This window comes from Pongo abelii, chromosome 2 (assembly GCF_028885655.2).
Source record: "Pongo abelii isolate AG06213 chromosome 2, NHGRI_mPonAbe1-v2.0_pri, whole genome shotgun sequence".
Lineage (NCBI taxonomy): Eukaryota > Metazoa > Chordata > Mammalia > Primates > Hominidae > Pongo > Pongo abelii.
The window spans coordinates 38,276,219-38,300,239 of NC_085928.1; the positions used below are offsets into that span (position 1 = coordinate 38,276,219).

The following is a 24,021-nucleotide window of genomic DNA, read 5'->3' on the forward strand; positions in this document are numbered from 1 at the left end:
ATAAATGTGAAAATGCACATATCAAAATGCTGGCTGTGGTTTTTAATCTAGGTGGTATAGCAATGGGTAATTTATATTTTTATCTTTGCATCTTTGTATATTTTCCACATTCAATGAACACGGGCTACTCTTATAAACTCTAAAATAAAGGTAAAGACCGTCTTTAGTATTTACAAACATGTACCGAGAGACAAATCAGTTTTTTTCTAGCATTAGACAGTGATTGTCACAATGTGATAACATGTCCTAGGAATACCCGAGAAGAGCATATGGCCACGTAGATCATATAGTCAACATGATTTTCTATCGCCTGGATGGATTGAGTGTGCCAGTGATGTTGGGGATAACAGAACTAAGAGGTGTTCAGTAATGCTAAAGATACTGAGGAAAGCAAGAGAGATGTTGTTCAGGATCCTCAGTGCTTGAGATGATACTCCTGTACTGGAAATCCTATTCATACAAGAAGAAATTGGTAAGAGTAGGACGAGGAGAACTGGGAGACCTGAATTGGGATAGGAGCTGCTGAGAATGTTCTGAAGGGCAGACCACAAGGACTTTGGTAAGAGTCTGAGGCAGGAGACTTCCAGAAAGACACCTGTGACCTGACAACAAAATACTATGGGCCAGGAGGTAAAGGGTAAAGCATGGAAGCAGAGACGATCAGCAAGAAGGCCCAAAAGAGGCTCTGCAAGTTGGGAAAGGGCATTCAGAAGTTTCTGGAAGGGACTATGTTGTGATTAATGAAATCCAAGCTTAACAGAATAACATGAGACTAAATTTGAAATGACCTCATACTTCTGAACATTTCAGTTTTTGCATCTGAACTCAACTGTGACACCAGTGATGGTGAGGGAAAGGGGGCAAGGTTATGGGATCCAGAGGCACTGTGATAGAAGTTGTGCATCTCATCCCAAGGCTTGAGGGTATTGGTGGGAATTGCTAAAAGACAGTGCAGCCAGAGGGAAGGGAAATCGGTGATCTGCCCTCCTTTGATCCAGTTGTCCAGCATGGTTTCTTTGAGCCACATCTGCAAGATTATTCACGTTGTATTCACAAGTCCTGGGCCAGGAGTGGATAGCTCAAATGCCAACAGGGGCAGGTAGGTAACAATATAACATAACATAACATAACATAACATAACATAAAACATAACATAACATAACATAACATAACATAACATAACATAACACAACACATAACATAACATAACATAACATAATGAACGAAGCAGGTGAAACTGGCTCATGGTGCAGGCAAGAGTACATGCTCTGCCTGACGGGACAGCCACTCCCCAGCTCTGGTCAGCTACAAGAATGTGGGCCTAGGTTTTCCAGATCTGAGCTTTCAAGAAAAGCCAGATATCTCAATTTTTTTGTGAAATTTGCTATTACTAGCAACTAACTCATGTTCTTTCAAAAAACCATCAAGCAAGTCAAAGAGAACATATCAAGAGGGAAGGGGGAATGTGATGTCTGGGTTAGTTTGTGACCTTTGCTCTGAACCTCCTTCACAGTACAATGGCAACTTTGGTTAAGGAAGGGATTTAAACACTACATGCTATCTTGAAAGCACACAAATGTTTGACCCTTGGCCAGCTTTTACAATACTAGGGAAGCTCAAATGGTAAAAGATTTGGAAATAATGTAGCTCTTCAAAGCCTTGGGGAAAATATTACATACTTTTAAGTAAGCCGAATGTCCGGATATACAAAGAACAAAGTATAGAATTTGGGAAGAAGTTAAGTGTGGGCCAGAGTAAATGCTTGGAAACACTTGGATGCAATTTACTTTGATTCTAGTAGGAAGCTGCATATGAATAACGGAGAACAAAATCTGGCCCCAAGGGGCAGTTTTATAAAATAATACAGACTCAGCATGTGTTGTGGCAGTCACTAAAGAATTGATTAGTTAGGGTTTCTGTGGCTTTGGATAGATTTCCGGGTAAGAAAGGTAACGTAGTGAAAACAAACAGAATGCTCAAGTGTAGACCCCTAAATGCTCAGGGAAATGAGAGAATGTAGTAAGACTCTTACTGGCTGTACCAGGTTGAATACTCATTCTCCCCCACTCCCCCAAATTTATGCACCTGGCAAAACCTGTGAATGTCACTATATTTGGAAATAGGGTCTTTGCTGACGTAATCAAGTTAAGATGAGGTCAAACTGGATTAGGGTGGGCCCCAATCCAGTGACTGGTGTCCTCATGAGAAGACAGAAATTTGGGTACAGACACAATGAGGGAAGACAACTAGGTAAAGACAGCGGCAGATTTGGGAGTTATGCTGCCACAAGCCAAGGAATGCCAAGGACTGTTGGCAAGCACCAGAAGCTACAAAAAGCAAGAAAGTATTCTTCCCTACAGCCTTTGAAGGAAGCATAGCCCTGCTGACACTTTGATTTCAAACTTCTAGCCTCGAGAACTGTGAGAGTATATATTCTTATTATAAATCACCCAATTTGTGGTAATCTGTTACGGCAGTCCTAGGAAACTGTGTCTTTTCAAGACACTTCTGGGGCAGAAGGCTTGCTATGGTGAATTATACAATGACTTACAACTATGCCCCAAATTGGAGCAATATATAGGGTTTAAGAGATAAAGGCACAGGAAGCATACGGTCAACAGAGTAGGAGTACCCTTGTTTCAGGAGAGAATGGAAATAAGAAATAATGACTGGTAACCAAAGGGAGAGCAGGCGAACAACTCCACAAGTGAAATACATAGCATTTATCCCAGGGATGAACTAAATTTCATCTTATTTAGGGGAAATTATATATTACAGGTTTTAAAAATTCCTGTGAAAAAACAAATCCTAGAAAATAATAACAAGGCACTTAAGGATATTTACGTATTTAAAAACAAGATCAAATATTAATTTATTTATAACTTTATCTTGTATCATATCCAGAAAGTTTACCTTATACAATTCAAACAACTGGTTTTTTTATATACTCAAACAACTGGTTTTTGTATATAAACTGGTTTTTATATATACTCAAACAACCGGTTTACATGAGGTTGGGGAAGGTAACTTCCACCTTGCCTTTGTAAAATTTTAGAATATAATTATTTTAAAATTTGGTTATAGAAAGAAACATTGCATTAACTTACCCATGGATTCTCAGCGTTAATACTTGCTCCTGAGCTATCTTCATGTCTCAGGCTCTCTTTCCTATACTAGCCTTGAATTGCTAATCTATGCCCAAGAAAATGGAGGACAGACTTCATCAGTTTCACTTAGAGGTTCAGTTAATAAAGCCACAATAATAACACAAATAACACAAATAATAAAGCCACAATAATAACACAAATGGTGCCATAAGACCCATCCTCCAACTGGGTGCACTCAGTTCTAGTAGGACATGCACACGGATACACCACTACCATCACCACCACTACCACCCCTCAGACCTTGGAACAAAAGTTCCCCTGGAATTTTGGTGCACAGAAGTGAATCTCTCATAAATGTGCCATTCAATAAGAAGGTTATTGTTCTGCATTAGTTTTTGATTCGTTTCTGGACTGTGCCATGTCTGCTCATGCAAAACTCCAATGGAGTGTATTAGTATAGCCCACATATGCCATAGTCAATTACATGTCAAGAAAAGCTTGAACTCATTTGCCTATTATAAGTGTGCATCATGGGGTCCTAGTCAGTTCTGAAGGAACTGAACTCTCAGACCACAAATTATGCCCATCAGTAGCCTAAATAACATGTGACAAATAACACATATGACATAATAATATAGATCATTTAAGGGTGAGTTGGTAAATTGCACGTGTTTCTTGCTTGAAATATTTTATATTTATCACATGTTTATATTTATGTATAATAAACATATTTTAATAACACATATTAATAAATATATGACATATAAAATATATTACATTAAATTATATACTTATACTATATAAAATATATATAATAAAATGTTTGTTTTTAGAAATATAAGCCACTGGCACTATTCACAATAGCAAAGACTTGGAACCAAGCCAAATGTCCAACAATGATAGACTGGATTAAGAAAATGTGGCACATATACACCATGGAATACTATGCAGCCATAAAAAATGATGAGTTCATGTCCTTTGTAGGGACATGGATGAAGCTGGAAACCATCATTCTCAGCAAACTATCGCAAGGACAAAAAACCAAACACTGCATGTTGTCACTCATAGGTGGGAATTGAACAATGAGAATACATGGACACAGGAAGGGGAACATCACACACTAGGGCCTGTTGTGGGGTGGGGGGAGGGGGGAGGGATAGCATTAAGAGATATACCTAATGTTAAATGACGAGTTAATGGGTGCAGCACACCAACATGGCACATGTATACATATGTAACTAACCTGCACATTGTGCACATGTACCCTAAAACTTAAAGTATTAAAAAAAAAAAGAAATATAAGCCAATGGTTTATATTATTAAATTTTGAAATAAAATTATTTACTACTCTTTCAATCTTCTGGATTAGTCTAATTGCACAGCATATATTGAGGTGGGTGTCCAAATGAGTTTTAAAAATCTGCAACAAAACAGAATGTCGGAAAAAATAAGAAGCTGGACTGACAGAGAAGAATTGTGATCCATTTAAATTTCTGACTTATGGAAAGGGTTTCACTGATCTTAACAACTGTCTTTATAATAAGTATATATTATTCAAATGATGGTTTAAAAATAAATTTATACTAATAAAATATCACTTTTATGTGATTTCTCTATTGAAGGTGGGTATAAGATTGTTTGCAACAAGAAACTGCTAACTAAAACATGTGAAAATAGTTTGGTAGAGGGCATTATAGAGCTGACTTTTGGATCAAATTCTTGAAGACTCTTCCACAAGGAGCCACCTCCATGCTCCCAAAGAATGTGTCTCACAGAGTTATCTTCTAAAGTTAAAGCCGCTAATTTAACAAAACCTGGGGGAGGCTGGGTGCGGTGGTTCATGCCTCCTGTAATCCCAGCACTTTGGGAGGTCAAGGTGGGTGGATCACTTGAGGTCAGGAGTTCGAGACCAGCCTGGCCAACATGGTGAAACCCCATCTGTACTAAAAATACAAAATTAGCCAGGCGAGGTGGTGCACACCTGTAATCCCAGCTACTTGGGAGGTTGAGGCAGGAGAATTGCTTGAACCTGGGAGGCGGAGGTTGTAGTGAGCAGAGATTGTACCACTGCACTCCAGCCTGGGCAATAGAGCGAGACTCTATCTCAAAACAAACAAATAAACAAATAGTGGGAATTTACAGAGACGTCTCTAAAAAAGCAGAAAATGACTATGATTCAATTTGGATCTTACCATAATCAGATAAGCATTCTATTTTAGCATTAAAACATTTTATAATCAATTTTAAGAGATTTAAAATTTTCATACTGAGCATTTCACATAAATCTAAAAAAGATATGCCTTTCTCTGATATTGCCCAAACTCCCTCCCCGTGTTAAGTTCCTGACTCATTAGAGGGCACATTTAAAAATCACTCAGAGTTATAAGGGAGGTTAATACGGCACCAGAGTGTCATATTTTTAAGAAGGATTCTTCTTTTTATTTATTGATCTATGAAACTGATCTACCAGAAATGCTGGTAAATAAACAAATTTTAAAAATTTGCCCCCAAACACTACCCCATGATACCCTTAATAGATTCATTCCACAGGTGAGTCTGTGTGATTAAAAAAGCATGTTCCTTTTCACTTAGGCCACTAGGAAGCTTAGAGCTAAATAGTGATTTACTTCTAATAACCGTAAAGAACCACATAGTATATGGTCTTTTGAACAACTCAGAAGTTAGGGTCACTGACCCTCTGTGCAGTTGAAAATTGCATATAACTTTTGACTCCCCCCAAACTTAACTACTAGTAGCTTACTGTTGACCAGAAGCCTTATTGATAAAATAAGAAGTCAATTAACAAGTATTTTGTATGTTGTATATATATTATAAACAGTAGTCTTACAATAAAGTGAGCTAGAGAAAAGAAAATGTTAGAAAACAATCATAAGGAAGAGAAAGTACATTTACTATTCATTAAGAAAATATATTTATTATTCATTTTTCTTCAAGTAGGCTGAGAAGGAGGAGGAAGAAGGGTTGCTCTTGCTGTCTCAGGAATGGCAGAAGTCGACACAGTTCAAAACCATGTTGTTCAAGGGTCAACTTATTTCTGTTTCTCACTGTTATCTCTGGCTTTATATTCTAATCACTTTTATTCCCTCAATGAATTATTTTAATTTTCTGTACTGCATATGTTTTGGAAGTGAGGTATAAGTAGATCAATCAATAAAAAGAAGACTCCCTCTTAAAAATATGACACTCTAGTGCCATATTAACCTCCCTTATAATGCTGAGTGATTTTTTAAAAAGCTCTCCCCAAATTACTTCATCGACTTTGGTAAGTTTGGTAAGACCCTAGGGTTTCATAACAAGTTAGAAGAGCAATAGTCTAACCTCTAATCTTTGTTGAGTATGCTCAAACCTCAAAAAGAGATGATAAATGAAACCAGAGAATAGTTTATTTGTTACCATGATTTATTGCCACGTTTCTATAACGTAGAGAAGCTATGTGTTCCCAAAGGTATAACTTCAAATAGTAAGGAGAGAAGGTAAAAGAAAAAACAAGAAAAGAGAACTGTTTGCAATTGTCAGACACAAATTTCTACAGTTTTTTTCCAGTTAAATTCAGACATTGACTCTGTTTTTGGCATAAAAATTTTATGCCCTTTTTTTTTGCTATACTCTTTCATTCATATAAGATGTAATCCATTGGGTTTGAAAATAGACAATTGTGTGTGTGATAACGTTAATTTCATGACACAAACAAAAGTGCTTTTCCATAACTGTCCAAGTCCATATTTAAGCAATCAGTCTAGGCTATCATATCAACCTTTTATAATTCTGCACAACAGATTTTTTTTTAAAGAGTAAAATACAATTTTAGAAGCAGAAAGAAAATGTCCTAGGAGAAAAACCTAGGGCTAGTTAGGAAAATCTGGAATCCCAATCTTTGTCCATGTATAGGGGCTGAAAAACATAAAACCCACCTGGACTTAATGCTTCCTTTAGTGAGATGTTAACAGAGTGGAAATGATTCCTGATTTGGCATTTATTTTCCCTCTCTAAATGGCAGTCCAAAAAAGTGGTGCAAGAATCACCTGGCACCTCAATTACCATGCTCAGTTTCTCCCCTGACACTGTGTGGTGGGTTGTGTCACAATAACTTTGTACCCACAGATATGGCTTCAGGGTGGGCTCTGACTGAGATGGAGTGAGCTCCGTGTCACGGCTTGCCTTGGTTAGCCACAGCTGCAGGGAAGAGCTGGCTCTACTCTTCCTCCTCTTTCCCCAACCCACCCCAAACAAATGCTTCAAGCAGCTGCCATACTTGAGGGCTGGCAGTGCCGAAGGCTCTGAAGGTCTGGAAAGGGGAGAAATGAGGGGCCTCTGGGACTAAAGCATAACCAAATTAAGGGATAAACAAGTGAGCTAACTTTAACTCTATTGCTAGTTTTCCTAGTAAAATAAAGACAATGGAAGGATTTGGTCTGGACCTATCTGTCCCCTTCCCTGAGGGCTGTTCAGCAGAGCTTGGGACCTGGTCATTTGTGGGGCAAACAGGGCCAGAATGCAGGAAGACAATGCAAGCACAAGTGGACTTGGATTGTGGCTCTTTGGCCCCTATATGCCAGCTTGCCCGGGACAGTCCCTTACTATTAATTGTGAACCCTTTCACTTTCACAAGCTATGGCCCAGTGTTTCTTAGGAGGGTATATTTACACTATAGGAGGGATAATTCGTTCTTTCATGAGTCTGCTCAACTCACCATAGAAAATTTGCCTACTAAGTGCCAGAAGCTACCTCCATCCTATCATTTTTTGCCCACCCTGTCATTCTGACAACCAAAAATGCCTTCCTTTTTTTTCAAATGCCTTCTGGGGAGAGCAGTGAGGCCCAGACGCACAGCCACTGAATGCTCTCTCAGTTAAAAGAGGAAGCAGAGGCTAAGAGAGGTGAAATGATTTGATTGAGGCTGTAGCTAGACAGTGGCAGGGGCATTGTTTCTTGACTTCACATACAGTGAGGCTTCCAGAAGGACAAAACTCTACTGTCTCTTGACAGACACCTGCAGTTGAATCACTGTTTGCGGAGGCACAAACTGCAGGGAAAGAATTTACATGTGGTAATGCCAGTGTTTTATCTGTGGCCACTTAATCATTCGCAGTCAGTAGCTTTATGACCCTCGCTGGTTTCAGAGGTTATGAATAATAATGGTATTCTTTAAGGAGGACATGATACTTTAGTTTATTTAAACACATAGAATTTGGAGTTAAGTCATAAAAGCTTTCCAGAAAGGAAGAGGAGAGTTGTCATTAATTTTTAAATGCATGAAGCTTAAAGAGGGATTTACAATAATGGCATCAATAAATATGCTTTGGAAGCACCTTTTCTTCAAGGAATTCAAAGCCTTTTTTTCTTCTAAAAATGTTTAAAGATATATTGTTCTCAAAAGAAGAAAATAACAACACTTACCTCCGATAGTTTTTACTAGTTTCACTTCCTTAAAAGCATTTAATCCTGAAAATAACCCTAGAAACGTAGGCAGAGAAAGTATTATACTCATTTTACCAACAAGGAAATTAAGGTTAAAAAACTTCAATGGCTAAACATTTAGCAGTTTTGGACCTTCAAAACCTGAGGACAATACCCTTTACATTATATCTTGAAAACTCAGGTCGGGAGCACCGTTGATAGTCAATTATTATATTTACTTAAATAACAGCCTCTTTCTCCATGATTTAGGAGGAAATATTTTTTCCCTCTACCTAATTACTCATGGTCATTTGTTCTGGCTACCAACAGTAGCCCTGAACCATGGAAAACAGGAAAACTGGGTTACTTGGTCACTCACCACTCACTGAGCACTTACTATGTATCAGGCCCTGGCTGAGGCATTGAAGATACAAAGGCTAATCAGACCTGGCCTTATCAGGTTTGAAGGGTTCAAAACCATCTTGAGAGCATTTTGAGTATTTTTCCCACTTCTGCCAGCGTTGACTTATTTCTATTACCTGGAGCTGAGATGGCCAAGTGGTTGGTTGTGATTTTGCCCAGGCCAGGTCATTCCCTGTAATGACAATGGGACCCCTCTTTTGCTAACCTCTCTCCTCACAAAAACATCAACAACCAATTGTAACAACAACCCCAAATCCTGGGGGGAGTTGGGGAATTCTAGATTTATAATCTCTGTATATACAAGCTCTAGAGATAAAACTATGGTCTACCAGTTAGGCTACTACTAGTAAACTCAAAAAAAAAAAGGTTGTTTACTTTCAGTGACAACTTTGAGAAATAGATGAACAACCTGATACTTTTAACTACATTGCCAAATATAAAAATAATTCTGAAAATTCTGAATCTCCCTTTTTAAGACATGTCTGAGGCATAAGGAGGAGTGCACTATCTAGAATTAGGAATTTTCACAACTCTAAAGAAGTTACTGGATCTAAACAGCTGGAATATCCTGGCCCTGATCAGTTTCAAGTATTCAGGATTAGATTCATAGGGTTATCAGTGCCCTGGGAAATTTGATGAGCCTGTTATTGAGAATACAGATAGCTGTGAAGCCTTGGGGGAAAACCAAGCCCTCATCATGTTACAATTCCTCACTATTCTCTTGCCTCTCCATACTCTTTCCTTAAAAAATAAATAAACAAAGCAAGCATGTGGCAAACATGTTTCCATTTTTCCACCAAGAATGCAGATGTGACAGCTTCTTCCCCTTCCCTTCTCTCATCCACCCCAGCTCCGCCTCCTCCCCCTTCCCCAGTGACCTCATCCCTGCACAGAAAGGACACCAGCTGCAGGGAGGGTCAGCCTCCACCAAGTGGGATCATTATCATTAGGAATGCCAAGAAGCCCAGAAGGCCTTGCTGACATGTGCAATGTGTTACAGCTTTCTGTGGTTTCCCCACATTCACAGCAAAGCTGCCGTCTGGAAATGTAAAGGCTTTGCCTTCCTAAAAATAATGTTACCAGAAGAATATTTAGACAGATATTTCTCAACAAATCAATCAGTCACTGTAGCAGCAATGATGAGAATCCACCAAGATGAAGAACCTGGTGGCAGCCTCAGAAATCATTTGGGTCCAAATGTCCCATTTAAGATAAATGAAGTCCCCTGATTTTTCAGGGGGAGAATTATAGGAGGTGTTTGCGAGAGGAGGGATGCCTGGGAATTAAAAATTACAAAAAAAAATTCTAACACAGCAGCACAATGAAAGCTAATGGTTTTATCTAGATTTTATACACATATTTTCACAGATTTATGTTCATTCCTTTATTCACTCTTTTCCACTCTCCTCTTTGTCAATTAGTGCCAACTCAGAGAATAAGGCTGTGAGATTTTCCTAGACATAGTAATAATGGCAATTACTATATACTGAGTGCTTACTATGAGCTAGATACTGTGCTATGTGCTGTACGCATCCCTTTCAACCTCTTTGCACAGCTAGATCATTACTTCCAAGTTATAGATGCAACAACTAAGGCTTCGAGAGGTCATATTTGCAGCTTTAAATATAATCTATAAACTGTTATCCAATTTATATTTCTAGCCTACATCTCTTGTGAGCTCCAGATATGTTTTTACAATTACCTGCATACCATCTCCCCTTGGATATATCACAAGCATCTTAGATCAAACATGTTCCAAACTGAGCTTAGGATCTAGTCCTCTCTACGCCCAGGCTAGGCTCTCCTCTAAATGTTCTTAACTTCAGGAAACAGCACCTCATATCAGAAAAATGGAAGTCATCAGAGACACTCCTATTCTGCAATGTCACCAAAGCAGAGAGCCACTAAGTCCTGTCAGCTCTACCTCCTAAATCTGTTTTGGAGCCATTAACCACTCCATTGACTGCCACCATCATCTCTCACCTGAAAAATGGCACCAGCCTTTTTCACATTGGTTTCCTTCTCTCATCTACTGTGTGATGAGGTACAATAATCAGAGTGATTTAAATACAAATCAAGTTTTTACCTCATTAAAAAAATCTTTCAATGGTTACTCATTGCTCTTAGAAAAGACCAAGATTCTTGCCAGTGCCTATAAGGCTCTGTATAATCTGGCTTCACTACCTCTGTATCTTTCTACTTCTCTCTCTTTCACTGGGCTCTAGTCTAGCTTGCCTTTTTTCAGTTCCTCTTTTGTCTCAAGTTCCTTCCTGACTTGGGGTCTTGGAGCAAGCTGTCCTTTAGCCTGTGATGCTCTTGTATACTCTCTGTTTGGCTAACTCCTACTCATTCTTTGAGCCTCAGCTTACCTATTGTTTCAAAAATAGTTTTCACTGCCCCCCTTGACAGATTACCCCTGTGTTACTTCTTCTTTATACTATGATGTAAATACTTATTTAAATATTTATTTTTCACTGGTTTCCCTAACTAGAATATAAACTTCATTAGGGCAAAGACCATGTCAATCTTGTAAACAACTGCATCCCTTGTGCCCATCACAATGACTGGCACATAGAAGATGCTCAATCAAAATTTGTTAAATGAATAAACGAGGCAAGCAACTGGCTCAAGGTCACGGGATTTGAACCCAAATCTCAATGTGTCTTGTTCTAAAGCACATTCCCTTTTAAAATCTTGCAAAGCAGGACAGGGTTCATCATAGAAATATGGTATATACACCCAATGAACTACTAGCTAGCCTTCAAACAGAAGGAAATTCTGTCCTTCCAACAACATGGATGGAACTGGAGGACATCATGCTAAGTGAAATAAGCTAGGCACAGAAAGACAAGTATGTATGATCTCATTTATATGTAGAATCTAAAAAGCTGATCTCTATTGCACTGCATAATGACTACAGTTATTCAAAACAACATACTGCATATTTCAAAATTGCTAAAAGGATAGATTTTTAATGTTCTTGTCACAATAAAATAAGTTGGTGAGGTGATGGATATGTTAACTAGCTTGATTGACTCTTTCTATAATGTATACAGAGATTAAAATATCACATTGTACCCCCTAAATATACATAATTTTTTGTCATTTTGTAAAAAAAGTTTTAAAAAATAAATTCAACATATCATAATCACCTTCCAAGGATGTAAATTTCTCAAGTCTCCATGTCCTTACTGACTCAAATGGATGGCTAGTTAGACGGTTAAAAGGAATAAAGTCTGGGAGAATGGTAGGATGGGGTGGAGCCTGCCTCTCACAGCAAATGAGACATAATAAATACCTACTGGCCTGCAAAGGTAGTCAAAAATAGAGAAGTGAGAGTATGGATGAGGGAAAAGAGACCTTAGAGACTGCTGAGCTGCTGTAAGCCTCAAGAAAATGAGATTCAAGAACGAAGGAAACAAATATTTAATACAGCTGAGAAGAACAGGGACAGAGAGACTTTGAAAAGACAAAATATAATCTTTCAAAGGGGAATAAAACTTACTGGACATGATTTTCTGCATATATTTTCTCTTTTCCTTACTTGTATGTACAGAGAGCAGGTAAGGCACAACACAGTAAAGAATGAAATACTGGATATGCCTGAAGAAAGCCTCTCTGAGCTTTGAGGACTGAGGAGTACTTCTTGTCAGTTTGAGACACAGGATACTTGTCTCCATCATTATAATTCAAAAAACATTCCCTGCTCAGGGGGTCTGTCACTGACCTTCACATTGAGGTAAAGAGAGATGAGCAAAGAAGGCTGTGACCAGCACAGGCTATGTTAGCCCCTTATCCCTCTTGTTCTGCGAATGCAGTCATTTTCTTCCACAAACATGCAGGACTTTACATTTTTCCATGATGAATGTGGACTTGTTACATTTGCCCTAGTTGTCAAGGTCTGGGAACTTTGGCTCTATTCCTCTCCTTCAATCCATTTCTTTTCTTGAACTGTCCCAGCTTCCCGTAAGAAGTACTTGATTGTTAGGAACTTTAAAACGTGTATTTCTCATGTTGTTGTCCCTCTGTGTGGAAGAAATGGTTATAGCAACTGGGTTATCAGCTATGTGGCAAAAGAAAAGAAAAAAAACCTGTTCTCTTTTCCTCCCTCATGTTCTCCATAAAAGGCAATAAAATTCTTCAGTAAATACAGTATCATCTGGCATGGCTGGAATTGTTCTAATTATGTACTCTGGTTAACAATGTCTGAACCATACATGGATTACCAATTTCCAAAGAACTAAAATAAAATATACTTAGTAATAAAATAATACAAGAGCCTGATGTGATTTGTCTCTGATTAGTCAAAAGGTGCACAAAGATCTTGTAGCACCGTGAATCACCGTTTAGAGAATTTTATTACATGATGGTGCTCACAGGCTAGCTGACGAAACATCAGATAACAGATTTCACTGTATCTGGTATTGGCTGGTCACAGAGCCCATGTTTTTTTGTTACTGGTTGGTCTTCTTATTAGAATACAAAAAAAAAATCAAGTTTATATTGAGTTTGACATTTACAGCACTAAACTCTGTGACTGGATCATTCTGTTTGTTTAAGAGGAATCTTACGAGCTTGTAGGATTTAAAAAATTTCAGTGGCTATTGTTTTCATCTACTGCCACAATTTTTGCCCTTTGTAGATCCTTTAATATGTAATAATGACTATATTTAAAGGCCAAATTCCAGAATTTCTATTAATATGACAATGTTTTAGGGATGGATCACGATCCAGAGCTTATGGCAAAATAAAGAGAAAGGGGAGCAGAAGGGGACCTACATGAAATAAAAAGGGACTCAGATCATATAGCTGAGGAAAGAGGAAGGAATGGCAATGGTCCCTGTTTTCACTGTTCCTGAGGTGCAGCCTGTGCCTTTCTATCCTAGTTTTCAGCTGTCATTATTTTTTTAAATCAAATTGTAGTTGGGGTCAGCATGTGATATACTTTCATGTTGAAAGAAGAAAAAGGTGAGATAAATCAAGGCACAACACGAGTTATCCTTTCTCCTGAATTTTACCGTTTAAAAGATCTCTGGTAGGTCTAAAACCATGCTACATAGACATAAAATACCTGCATTTCACTCATAGCCAGGCTATCTGCACTTATCCCCCTTCCCCAAACCACATACATACAAGTAATTCTATTTTCTTGGTAAGGCAATTGTTGACTAATGAATCATCTTTCCTGTAATTTTTATTTTATTTTTTTTTGTAGCCTTAGTTTGGCTAAGTTCCCTGGCATTCCTGTTGAAGTATGTAATGGAAAATTTGACCTCACATTCTTTGCTTTTTTGTAACATCACAAAACACTGATATAACAGGGCTACTAAAAAGTAGCTTGGAGATGAAGGGATGCACATAAAGAAAAAGCTCAGTGTGGAAAGAACAAAGATGCAGTAAATCATGTGGAAGGTAAATATTTAGCTTCACAGACCTGAAGTTACATTCATCTTCAAGTGCTTACAGCTTAGGATGTCATAGAGTTTCCATCATAATTTTGCTTTTCTAAAGAGATTACAAACCAGCCATAAAAAGCCATTCTCAAAATTAACTTGGAACACAGGTAGGCCATTTTGTAGATCCCATAGCTTGTTTGAAAAATGGTGATTTAGGGTGGGGCAGGCAGAAGAAAGGTGTCAGGAAGTGATTTCTTGCATTTAGCTATATCTGAGCTGAAATAAAACTTTGGCAGTCACCCTTCTGTGATCACATCCAACTGTCTAAGGAAAATGTAACAGGTCATACAGAGTCAACTTTGGTTAACTGTAAAGCGTGGGATTTGGCAGCAAAGACATACTTCAGGACAGATTTTTCAGCAAAATTCATAGTGGAATACATGAACTCGTTATAAAAACTTTTTTCTTTTTAAAATGAGACTCTCTTCCCTAAGGCAAAGAAATCATTTTTTCAAATGCATAATCCAGGCTTAAGGGACTTCTACCCAGCCACTGACAAAGTTTCTCCCCCTGCAGCCCTAATGATCCTACAACCTGAGAAAATGTCAACTTGGCTGTGATGGGAAAAGAGTCCCACATGGCTCCCAGCACCACCCTCTCAAAATGTCACAACCTCTTGGCATAGGACATCCTGTTCAGCCTATAATAGTCATTCAAATGAAGTGTTTCATGATAACAACATTGGCTTATGTGTGTATTGTCAACCAAGACCGTCCTAAAGGCTGTCAGAATGCATATATAAGGGCCTGTTCAGTCTATTAATCATCTAGATGTGCTGAAAAAAGGAAGGGGGAAAAAGCGGATGCAGAGAAGTCTGTACAAATCACTACTAGTTACTCAGGCTGCTGGGAAAATGTGCAGATGTTTCTTGATGCTACCTAAACTGTTTCTAAAACCATGGTCACATCTGTGTACTCATCTATATTAAAATGGAATGCTATTATCTGGAACTATACAAATGATTCTCAGGGAGAGAACTTTAATATACTGTTTATGGCCTGGATAGATAGTATTTATTTGAATAATTAATACTTTTTTTTTAAAGAGGGAGTTAGATGAGAATTATGCAAATGAAATATGCAAATAAGCCACAGGAGAGAACTCTTTGTTTAATCTTATGTTGTAAGTGGTAAGAGATGGTTACCTGTTCCAGAGATTGTCTTAGGTTCCTACTTTTCACTGACTTTTGTGTGTGCAGGAAGAAAAAGAAATATTCAGACAGCTTGGATTGATTCATGTATCCAATTATAAAATGCAGGTAGACAGATCAAGAAAGTTGTTAACTATGAGGCCAGGCACAGTGGCTCATGCCTGTAATCCCAGCATTTTGGAAGGCCGAGGTGGGCAGATGATAAGGTCAGGAGATCGAGACCATCCTGGCTAACACAGTGAAACCCCATCTCTACTAAAAATACAAAAAAATTAGCCGGGCGTGATGGCGGGCGTCTGTAGTCCCAGCTACTCGGCAGGCTGAGGCAGGAGAATGGTGTGAACCCGGGAGGCGGAGGTTGCAGTGAGCCGAGATCGCGCCACTGCACTCCAGCCTGGGCGACAGAACAAGACTCCATCTCAAAAAAAAAAAAGAAAAAAAAAAAAGAAGAAAGTCGTTAACTGTGAAGAAAACCACTGGGGGGAAATTACCACATGCCATTTAATATCGAATTTAAGGGAAGCACTGAGATCTTGGATGAAAAATCATTTGGTGATATATTGAAATATCAACTCCAGGGACGATGCTTTTCTAGATTCTTCTGGATTCCTAAAAATTTCCTAGATCTTATTTGGTATCTGGCTTTTCCAAGGTACTCCAGGTATCCCGCATATTATAAGACTGAATCTTACACTATCTAGTTTGAAATAAATTTTACTCTTTTCCTTTCCACTAGGTATTAAACCAAGTTGGTATTTTGGTAGAACTCCACTGAATCTTTATACTGTGAAATCTTTATACTACATACTGTGAAATATAGATTATATTTCATCTGCTCTTTGATATTCCTGTAGCAGGTGAGTCTTGGCTGTACTCCTTATGTACTTCATAGGCTGTACTACTGTGACCAAGAACACTTAGATAAGGTTGCTCAGTTTTTTGAGGTCAAGTTAATAAGTAAAGCAGACTAACTGAATTAGATAAAATGCATAATGGTTTTCACCACTACAGTGAAAGGTCTGGGAATGTCTCTATGTTTGATGAACTATTATTAGATGATGCTAATTTCAATACCAATACAACACTGGTGAAAGCATAATTTCCTATTCTTTTTATAAGCTTTAAATTTAGGAGTTTTTCCAACATCTGTTATTGCTGAATTAATGCAAAATTATTGTCTCCCAACACAAAATTCTTATTTCCTTAGGCAAGCAATATTGTGTGTGCATTTTTCAAAGACGTTTTACACATATGCAGACAAACATGTACGTTCATTCTTTCTTCTTTTTATTACATGCAAAGGGTAGCATACAATATAGACAATATGTTCTGTACGGTGCTTTTTGGGCTTAACAATACACCTGGGAGATCTTTCTGTATCAGTACATAAGGAGCAGCTGGGCACTGTGGCTTGGCACCTGTAATCTCAGCTACTTGGGAGGCTGAGGTGGGAGGATCGCTTGAGCCCAGGAGTTTGAGGCTACTATGTAGGACATGGACTGAGATCGTGTCCTTTAAAAAGAAACAAACAAACAAAACCCATAAATAGCTTTCCAGTTTTTGTTATGGAAGCATAGTATTGGATAAATGGATAATCCTATTTACTTCCAGTCCCTACAAAAGTACATTTAGGTTATTTCCAATCTTTTACAATTACAATGTTTGTTAATTTTGAAATTAAACCAAACAGTCAATAAGAAACTACAACTGACTGAGTAGTATTGCCTGTTTCCACTCTCTGCTCGAATTCTCTATAAGCAAAAAAATGGTGAAAAAAGAAAGAATTTGGCTAATCAGCTTTTGGATAATTCTATATCTTATTTTTCTATCTATTGCCAGTGAAGCAATTTTTTTTGGATGGGCTCAAAATAACAGACTCATTACTTCGTTACTTTTCTTATTATTTCTGTAAGAGTTATATTTTAATGAGAAGAAAAGAGAGGCCGGGCGTGGTGGCTCATGCCTGTAATCACAGCACTTTGGGAGGCCAGGGCGGTTGGATCACCTGAAGTCAGGAGTTCAAGACCAGCCTGGCCAGTATGGTGAAAGAAACCCTGTCTCTACTAAAAATACAAAAGTTAGCTGGACATGGTGACAGGTGCCTGTAATCCCAGCTACTCGGGAGGCTGAGGCAAGGAGAATTGCTTGAACCCAGGAGGCAGAGGTTGCAGTGAGCCGAGATTGTGCCACTGCACTCCGCCTGGGCGACAGAGTGAGATTTGAGACTCTGTTTCCAAAAAAAAAGAAAAGCGATTAAAAAGGAAAACCTAAGCGATTCAGAGCCAGTTAGTGTGGCTGTAAAGCTACTCAGGTAATTGTGAGGAAGAAATTAGTAGAGCTTTAGTTTTTTAACGGTCTTAATCTGTACTGGAGGTCAAGTTATCATCACTCATTTTCTTCAAAAACATTTAAACATTCACTTATACACAGCTTTATGCAATGAGCTTCCCAAAGCAAGCAAGATGCATAGAGAAACTTATCAGGACAGAGCTAAAACAAATGTAAGTGTGCCTCAATTTACAGAAGGGGATATGGGACACTATTTCTATGTTATTTATAAATTTTATGATTTGAACATAAAGATTGCTAAGAGGATTTCTGTAGCAACTTTGTTGGGAGACAAAAATTTTGTATTTCTCAGTTTATCTTAGGGTATGATTTTCAGATTTCTATATGTTGCGTTGGCTTTATTTAAAGTGAAGATTACTCTGTGTGTGTGTGTGTGTGTGTGTGTGTGTGTGCATGTCTGTTTGCTTTGTTTTAATCTTTTGTTAAATTTTAGAATAACTTCAAACTTAGAAGTTGCAAGAATACTACAAAAAATCTTTTACCCTTCACCCATATTCACCAGTTATTAAAATTTTTACCACTTTTGCATTTTATTCTCTTTCTACATATACACAACATTTGTTTTTCTAAACCATCTGAGTAAGTTGCAGACATCATGTCCCTTTGCCTCTAAATATTACAATGTATTTTCCTAAGAATAAATAAATTCACTTACTTAGTGACAATACAATGATCAAAATCAGGAAATGTATATAAGCACAATATTATGTTTCATCCCCACATTTTATTCAAATTTTACCAATTGTCCCAATACTGTTCTGTTTGCATTTCCTCCCCCGATCCAGGATCCAAACGGAAGAACCCACACATTTAGTTTTTATGTCTCTTTGGTTTCTTTTAATCTGAAATGGCTCAGCTTTATTTATGTTTCAGGATACTAAAATTTTTGAAGAGTATATTTTAGTTTAGGTTTGTCTGATATTTCCTTAATATTAAATTAATTATGCATATTTGGGGCAGGAATACCATAGAAGTAATGTATCTTTCTCACTGCATAACATCAAGAAGCACAAGATGTCAATTTGTTCTACTATTGATGATGGTAACTTTGATCACTTGGTTGAAGTGCCACTACCAGGCTTCTCTACTCCAAAACTACTATTTCCCATGATTATTAATAAGTAATTTGTGGAAAATTCTTTGAGATATCTAAATATCCTGTTCCTCACTGGACTTTTAAAAAATTGTTTCAGCAGCCATTGATACTTCTTAACTATTTGCAACTATGATAGCTGCAAAATGGTGGTTTTCTAATCTATATTTCTTCTACATTTATTAGTAGGCATTCTACTGTAAAGAATAACTTTTCTTGCTTACACATGTAGTATCTACCTATTATCACCATGAACAAACTCATGAATTCTTATTTTATTCAATGGGTCACCTTCCATTTTATAATTGTTTCGCTGTTCAGGTTGTTTCAGATTAGGCCAGTGGGAGTCCTTTCAAGCCAACTCTGGTGTCCTTTTGACATGTCCTCATCATTTTTTGAGACTTCCTAACATCGTGGCATGAAAAGATGTTCCAGGCTCATCTTTTTTTTCCTCCAACAGCCCTGCAGTCAGCTACTTCTCCAAGAAGCCTTTGTTCCTCTTAGTGGGAAATGAGATGTAGAAGCTTTATGTGTTGCATATGTTCATTGCTACAAGGTGTCATTGATTCTAGACCTTTTTAGTTGACAGAGCTAGGAAATTTTTCATGCCTTAGAAGACCTTCCTAAAAGTGGATTTAGGAACTACTATACCATAATTCCTTTTATATTAAGTTTATGCAATGTGTAGAGATGGTACAGGGGTTTTTAGTTTTGGGTTCTATGTTACAATGGACTTATAATTACACTGACTACTAAACATTATTATCCCAGAAGAATCTAATGAGATCCCTTAGAATAAGGACTATGTCTCATTCATCTTTTTATCCTCAGAGCCCAACAAAGTTCAAATCACATAATAGACAATCCATAGAAATTACATGCATGTGATTTGCTTCCAAAGAATCCAATATAGGGGGAAAGGAATAAAGATGTAACAAAGTTGGCCATGAGTTGATGACTGCTATAGCTCGTGATGAGCACATGGGGATTCTTTCTTTTCGACTTCCCTCTACGTTTGAATTTTTCTATTATAATAAAATAAATTTAAAGGTAATCAAGAAATACCCCTATGTCAGAATGATAAAAGTTTCTGCTTCTTCTATGGTTCAATTTCTTTAATAGTTTGGTGGGGTGAAAAAGGTCAAAGTGTTTGATTACTGGGAACCAGAGGGCATTAAAAAATTCAAGTAAATAATTCGGCTGTGTGCAGTGGCTCGCGCCTGTAATCGCAGCACTGTGGGAGGCTGAGGCGGGTGGATCAGGAGTTCGAGACCAGCCTGGCCAACATGGTGAAACCCTGTCTCTACTAAAAATACAAAATCAGCTGGGCGTGGTGGCATGCGCCTGTAGTCTCAGCTACTCTGGAGGCTGAGGCAGGAGAATTGCTTGAACCCAGGAGGCGGGGGTTGCAGTGAGCCAAGATTGTGCCATTGCACTCCAGCCTGGGTGACAGAGTGAGACTCTGTCTCAAATAATAATAATACTAATAATTTAAGGAGGAATATGCTTACAGCATGGACATTCATTTATGAATTTAATTGTTTAAAATCCATTTGGTTTAAGGGACTTGAAAATGTAGATGGCTTTCATCATCAAATTGCTAATAATCCTAGAAAGCACAAACTTGAAACACATACAATTTGGATAACAATTTTGAATATACATTTATGATATCAGATCAACCCTAAAAAATAACATAAGATAAACAGGTCTTCAAGCTGGAGAGAACCCCCTAGCATTTTGCTGACTACATGGAGATAGCAAAATGGCTTTTTTCTTGACATCCCAAGTTGTTTTTTGATACTTAAACAAGTGATAGTCAAAACATTAAAATAGGAAAGTGGACTACTGCAGTGATTGAGATATTCTACTGAGAAAAAACACCACAAACAAATATATTCGTATGTATATACTGTTTACTGATCAGAGTGGATATTCTCCTGAGGCTGCATATTTCATAGAAAGTCTAGGTTTAAAGCATGCCCCTCCTTCCCATTAGGAAAACTGACACTAATATTCCTTATCAACGTTATTTCAAGCAAGTGTACTTTGAACTCTGAGGGTTCCCCATCATAAATCTAAACTCACTGTCTTACCTAAATACTAGATATTTGCTATCAAATTAAAAAAAAATGAGTCTGCTTAGTTTTACTGATAAGGAAGCATGTTTAAATGACCAAAAGCAGTCAATTCAGATGGGATTTGAGGCCCCAAATAATTTCCTCTATTATTTAGGCAACACAAAGAACCTTTTGGATTACTGGAACGAAATGGCTACCTTTTAACCAATGTTGATTCAAAAAGTGCATTCCTTACTAAAGCCAGTGTGAAAATGCTAGTGAATTCTTTCCATTACATCTGGCCATAATCAGAATGCTAACATTCTGCAGCCTGCACATTGTAAATAAATACAGACCAAATAACTTCTTACTGCTGCCATGAGTGTACATTTTCTCCAGACAATAAGTGGTACATTAGCACATATTTGTCTCCTGGCTGCAGCTTTTTCCCCCATTCTGAGTTCCTGGATATACTTTTGAGACAGTCTAGAAAAACCAGTCTTGTGCTACACAGAGATCAGGAACTTTCCCCACAATGGAATTTAGTGTCCATAATCACCAGCATCCAGTCTTGTCAATTTCAATGGATGATGATGCAAATTACTTTTCTTCTTAAGTGTATTAATGGGTCACTAATGTAAGCAAAATAACGCATGGCGGGTTGAATAATAGCACCATGTTTCTTCAATCAAATAACCATACTGTGTGTCTGCTTGTGGTTTCAAAGAAATCTGGATTAAATAACATGATTCATATATAAAAAGGCTGGCTAAGAACTGGATATTGGTACTGCTCAGTTATACGTAAAACAGCCACTTTTGTACTAGATGTTCACTTAGGAAAATAATATTGTTTCCTCTGAGACAGGTATACTGGATACTTGACCTCTAAATCCTAAAAACAATTCATGGAAAGAATAAAATTTAGAGGAGCAAGAACAGGGCTGAGTCACCACATATTCTCAATATATCAGGTTTTTTTTTTTTAATTCAATTCTGAACTGTCAAAGAGGCACTTTCTGAAACTTAATAAGCTTTTTAATTTCCTACTGACCATTTAAAAAGCTCCCGTCCTAATATCTGCTTTTCAGGCTACTTTCCAGGGTAAGAATTTAAGATAGTGCAGTTGAGGGGCAGTACATGATTTGGTGCAGGCAAGTTAACACAGAGTCCAAGTTTAAGAATCCTGGTCTTGAAGACAGTGTTTGCTTAAGTTTTACAATGTTACAAACATTAGCCAAGACCTTCAAGAAGATAACACAAAGCTCTAGGAGCTGTGATTTTCAAAGGGGATTTGGGAATGAGGGTTTGATGGAAGCCTTCCAGAACTGCAGCTGCCGAGCTTGTGGGTTTTTCATTGGCTGCCACTCGATAGAGGTGAGGCAGGAGGAAGAATTCTCTGAGGGCAAGTTCAGACAGTGAATAGTTCAAGGATGCAGCCTGCCTGGAAATTGCAAGCAGTCAATGGACACATAAACCACAAATATTACAAGGCACAATTAGTTTGATTTTTTCTAAGGTTTTAAGGGGCCAAAATAATTCCATTACCATATAGTAACCACAAAGTAAAATTAATATTTATAAAGTAATGCTATCCCAGCAATATAGTTGAAGATAGTTCTCCTAAATTCTTTTTTTTTTCTTGGTTACCATGTCTCATCAATGGTAATAGTAGAGTGGAAACCACACTAACTTTCACGTGATGGGGATATGGATTGCAATTTGGCCCTGGTACTTGGTGTTTGTGTGACTGAACTTCAGCATCATTTTCAACAGGAGAATAATACCTACCTTGCAGGCTTGTTGCAGGGAATAAATGTAATAATGTATGTTAGGTGGCAGCAAATAGTAGCAGCTCAAAAAATAGTTAATTATGTTATCATTGTCATCAGTGTCATAATTAATGGTCCTTTGTTACAGACAACTGCATTACCATTTATGCAATTGTTATAAGTGAGTTACCTACAAAGCAACAAAAGCTGTATTCAAACTGCCCATAAATTCTTCATACTATTTTAAACAATGTTTCTTTATGGTTTTACGTTTACAGGTTCTTTTTATTTTAAAGTTCATCAATATAGCCTGTATGTCAAAAAATAGAGATTTTTATGTGTTCTTGTGATACAAAATGCATTTTCTGTGAGCTTTACAATGTTATGAATCAGTTTTTGCGAAAGGGGAATTCGGCTAGCTGTCTCCTCTCTGCCTCAGACAGACTTCACAATGATTCACAGATAACAGAAACCACCAGCTGCCATTCCGAATAAAATGTTCTGTTGGCTCTGCATACCATATGGCAAGCTCTAAGTCACATGTCCTCTTCTTATTTCCACTTTTCTTCTCTAAAGCCAGCCATAACCTGCATTTCATAAATCTTAAGAAAGTAAATCAAAATAACCAATCTGGAATTTGACCTAGTACCAACTAAGATTACCTAAAACAGAATCAAGGGCCAAGGCATCCATCTGCTCTCTCTGAAGGAGGCATCCATATCAATAATTTCCTCTACCACATTTAAATAATTGTTCTTCAAGTATCATATTTTTCTCCATGTTTTAACACCTACAATCTTCCTCATGTTTCATTATTTATTCCCATACGGCAGGGGTTAGCAAACTATGGCTAATGGGCTAGATCTGGTCTGTAGCCTGTCTTTATACAATCTGAAAGCATGATTTTTACATTTTTAAACAGCTGAAAAAATTAAAAATTAGGATAATTTTTCATGATGCATGAAAAATACATAAAATTCAAATTTAACTGTCCAAAATATAGTTTTATGGAAACACAGCCATGCTCATTAATTTATGTATTGTCTTTGGCTGATTTTGACCTAGTTTAGTAGTTACTACACAGACCATATGGCCAGCAAGGCCTAAAATATTTCCTATTTTTGCTTTTACAAAAAAGTCTGTTGACACTGCCCTAGTGGGGTGTTTCCCTTGGGAGAAAGTGAGGCAAATAAA

General features: G+C 37.6%; 1 protein-coding gene across 3 annotated transcripts in view; it reads right to left on the reverse strand.

The window, feature by feature from the left end:
* The window catches only part of CMSS1 (cms1 ribosomal small subunit homolog), a 370,900-nt gene that overhangs the window by 128,381 nt on the left and 218,498 nt on the right, over positions 1–24,021 (reverse strand). Inside the window, exon 2 of one of the 3 annotated variants that reach the window (XM_054551624.1) lies at positions 8,526–8,582. The exons of the other annotated variants lie outside the window; for them this stretch is intronic. Within the exon in view, the coding sequence (XP_054407599.1) occupies positions 8,526–8,582 (57 nt within the window). The remainder of the gene's footprint in view (positions 1–8,525; positions 8,583–24,021) is intronic. 3 annotated transcript variants of the gene reach the window in all.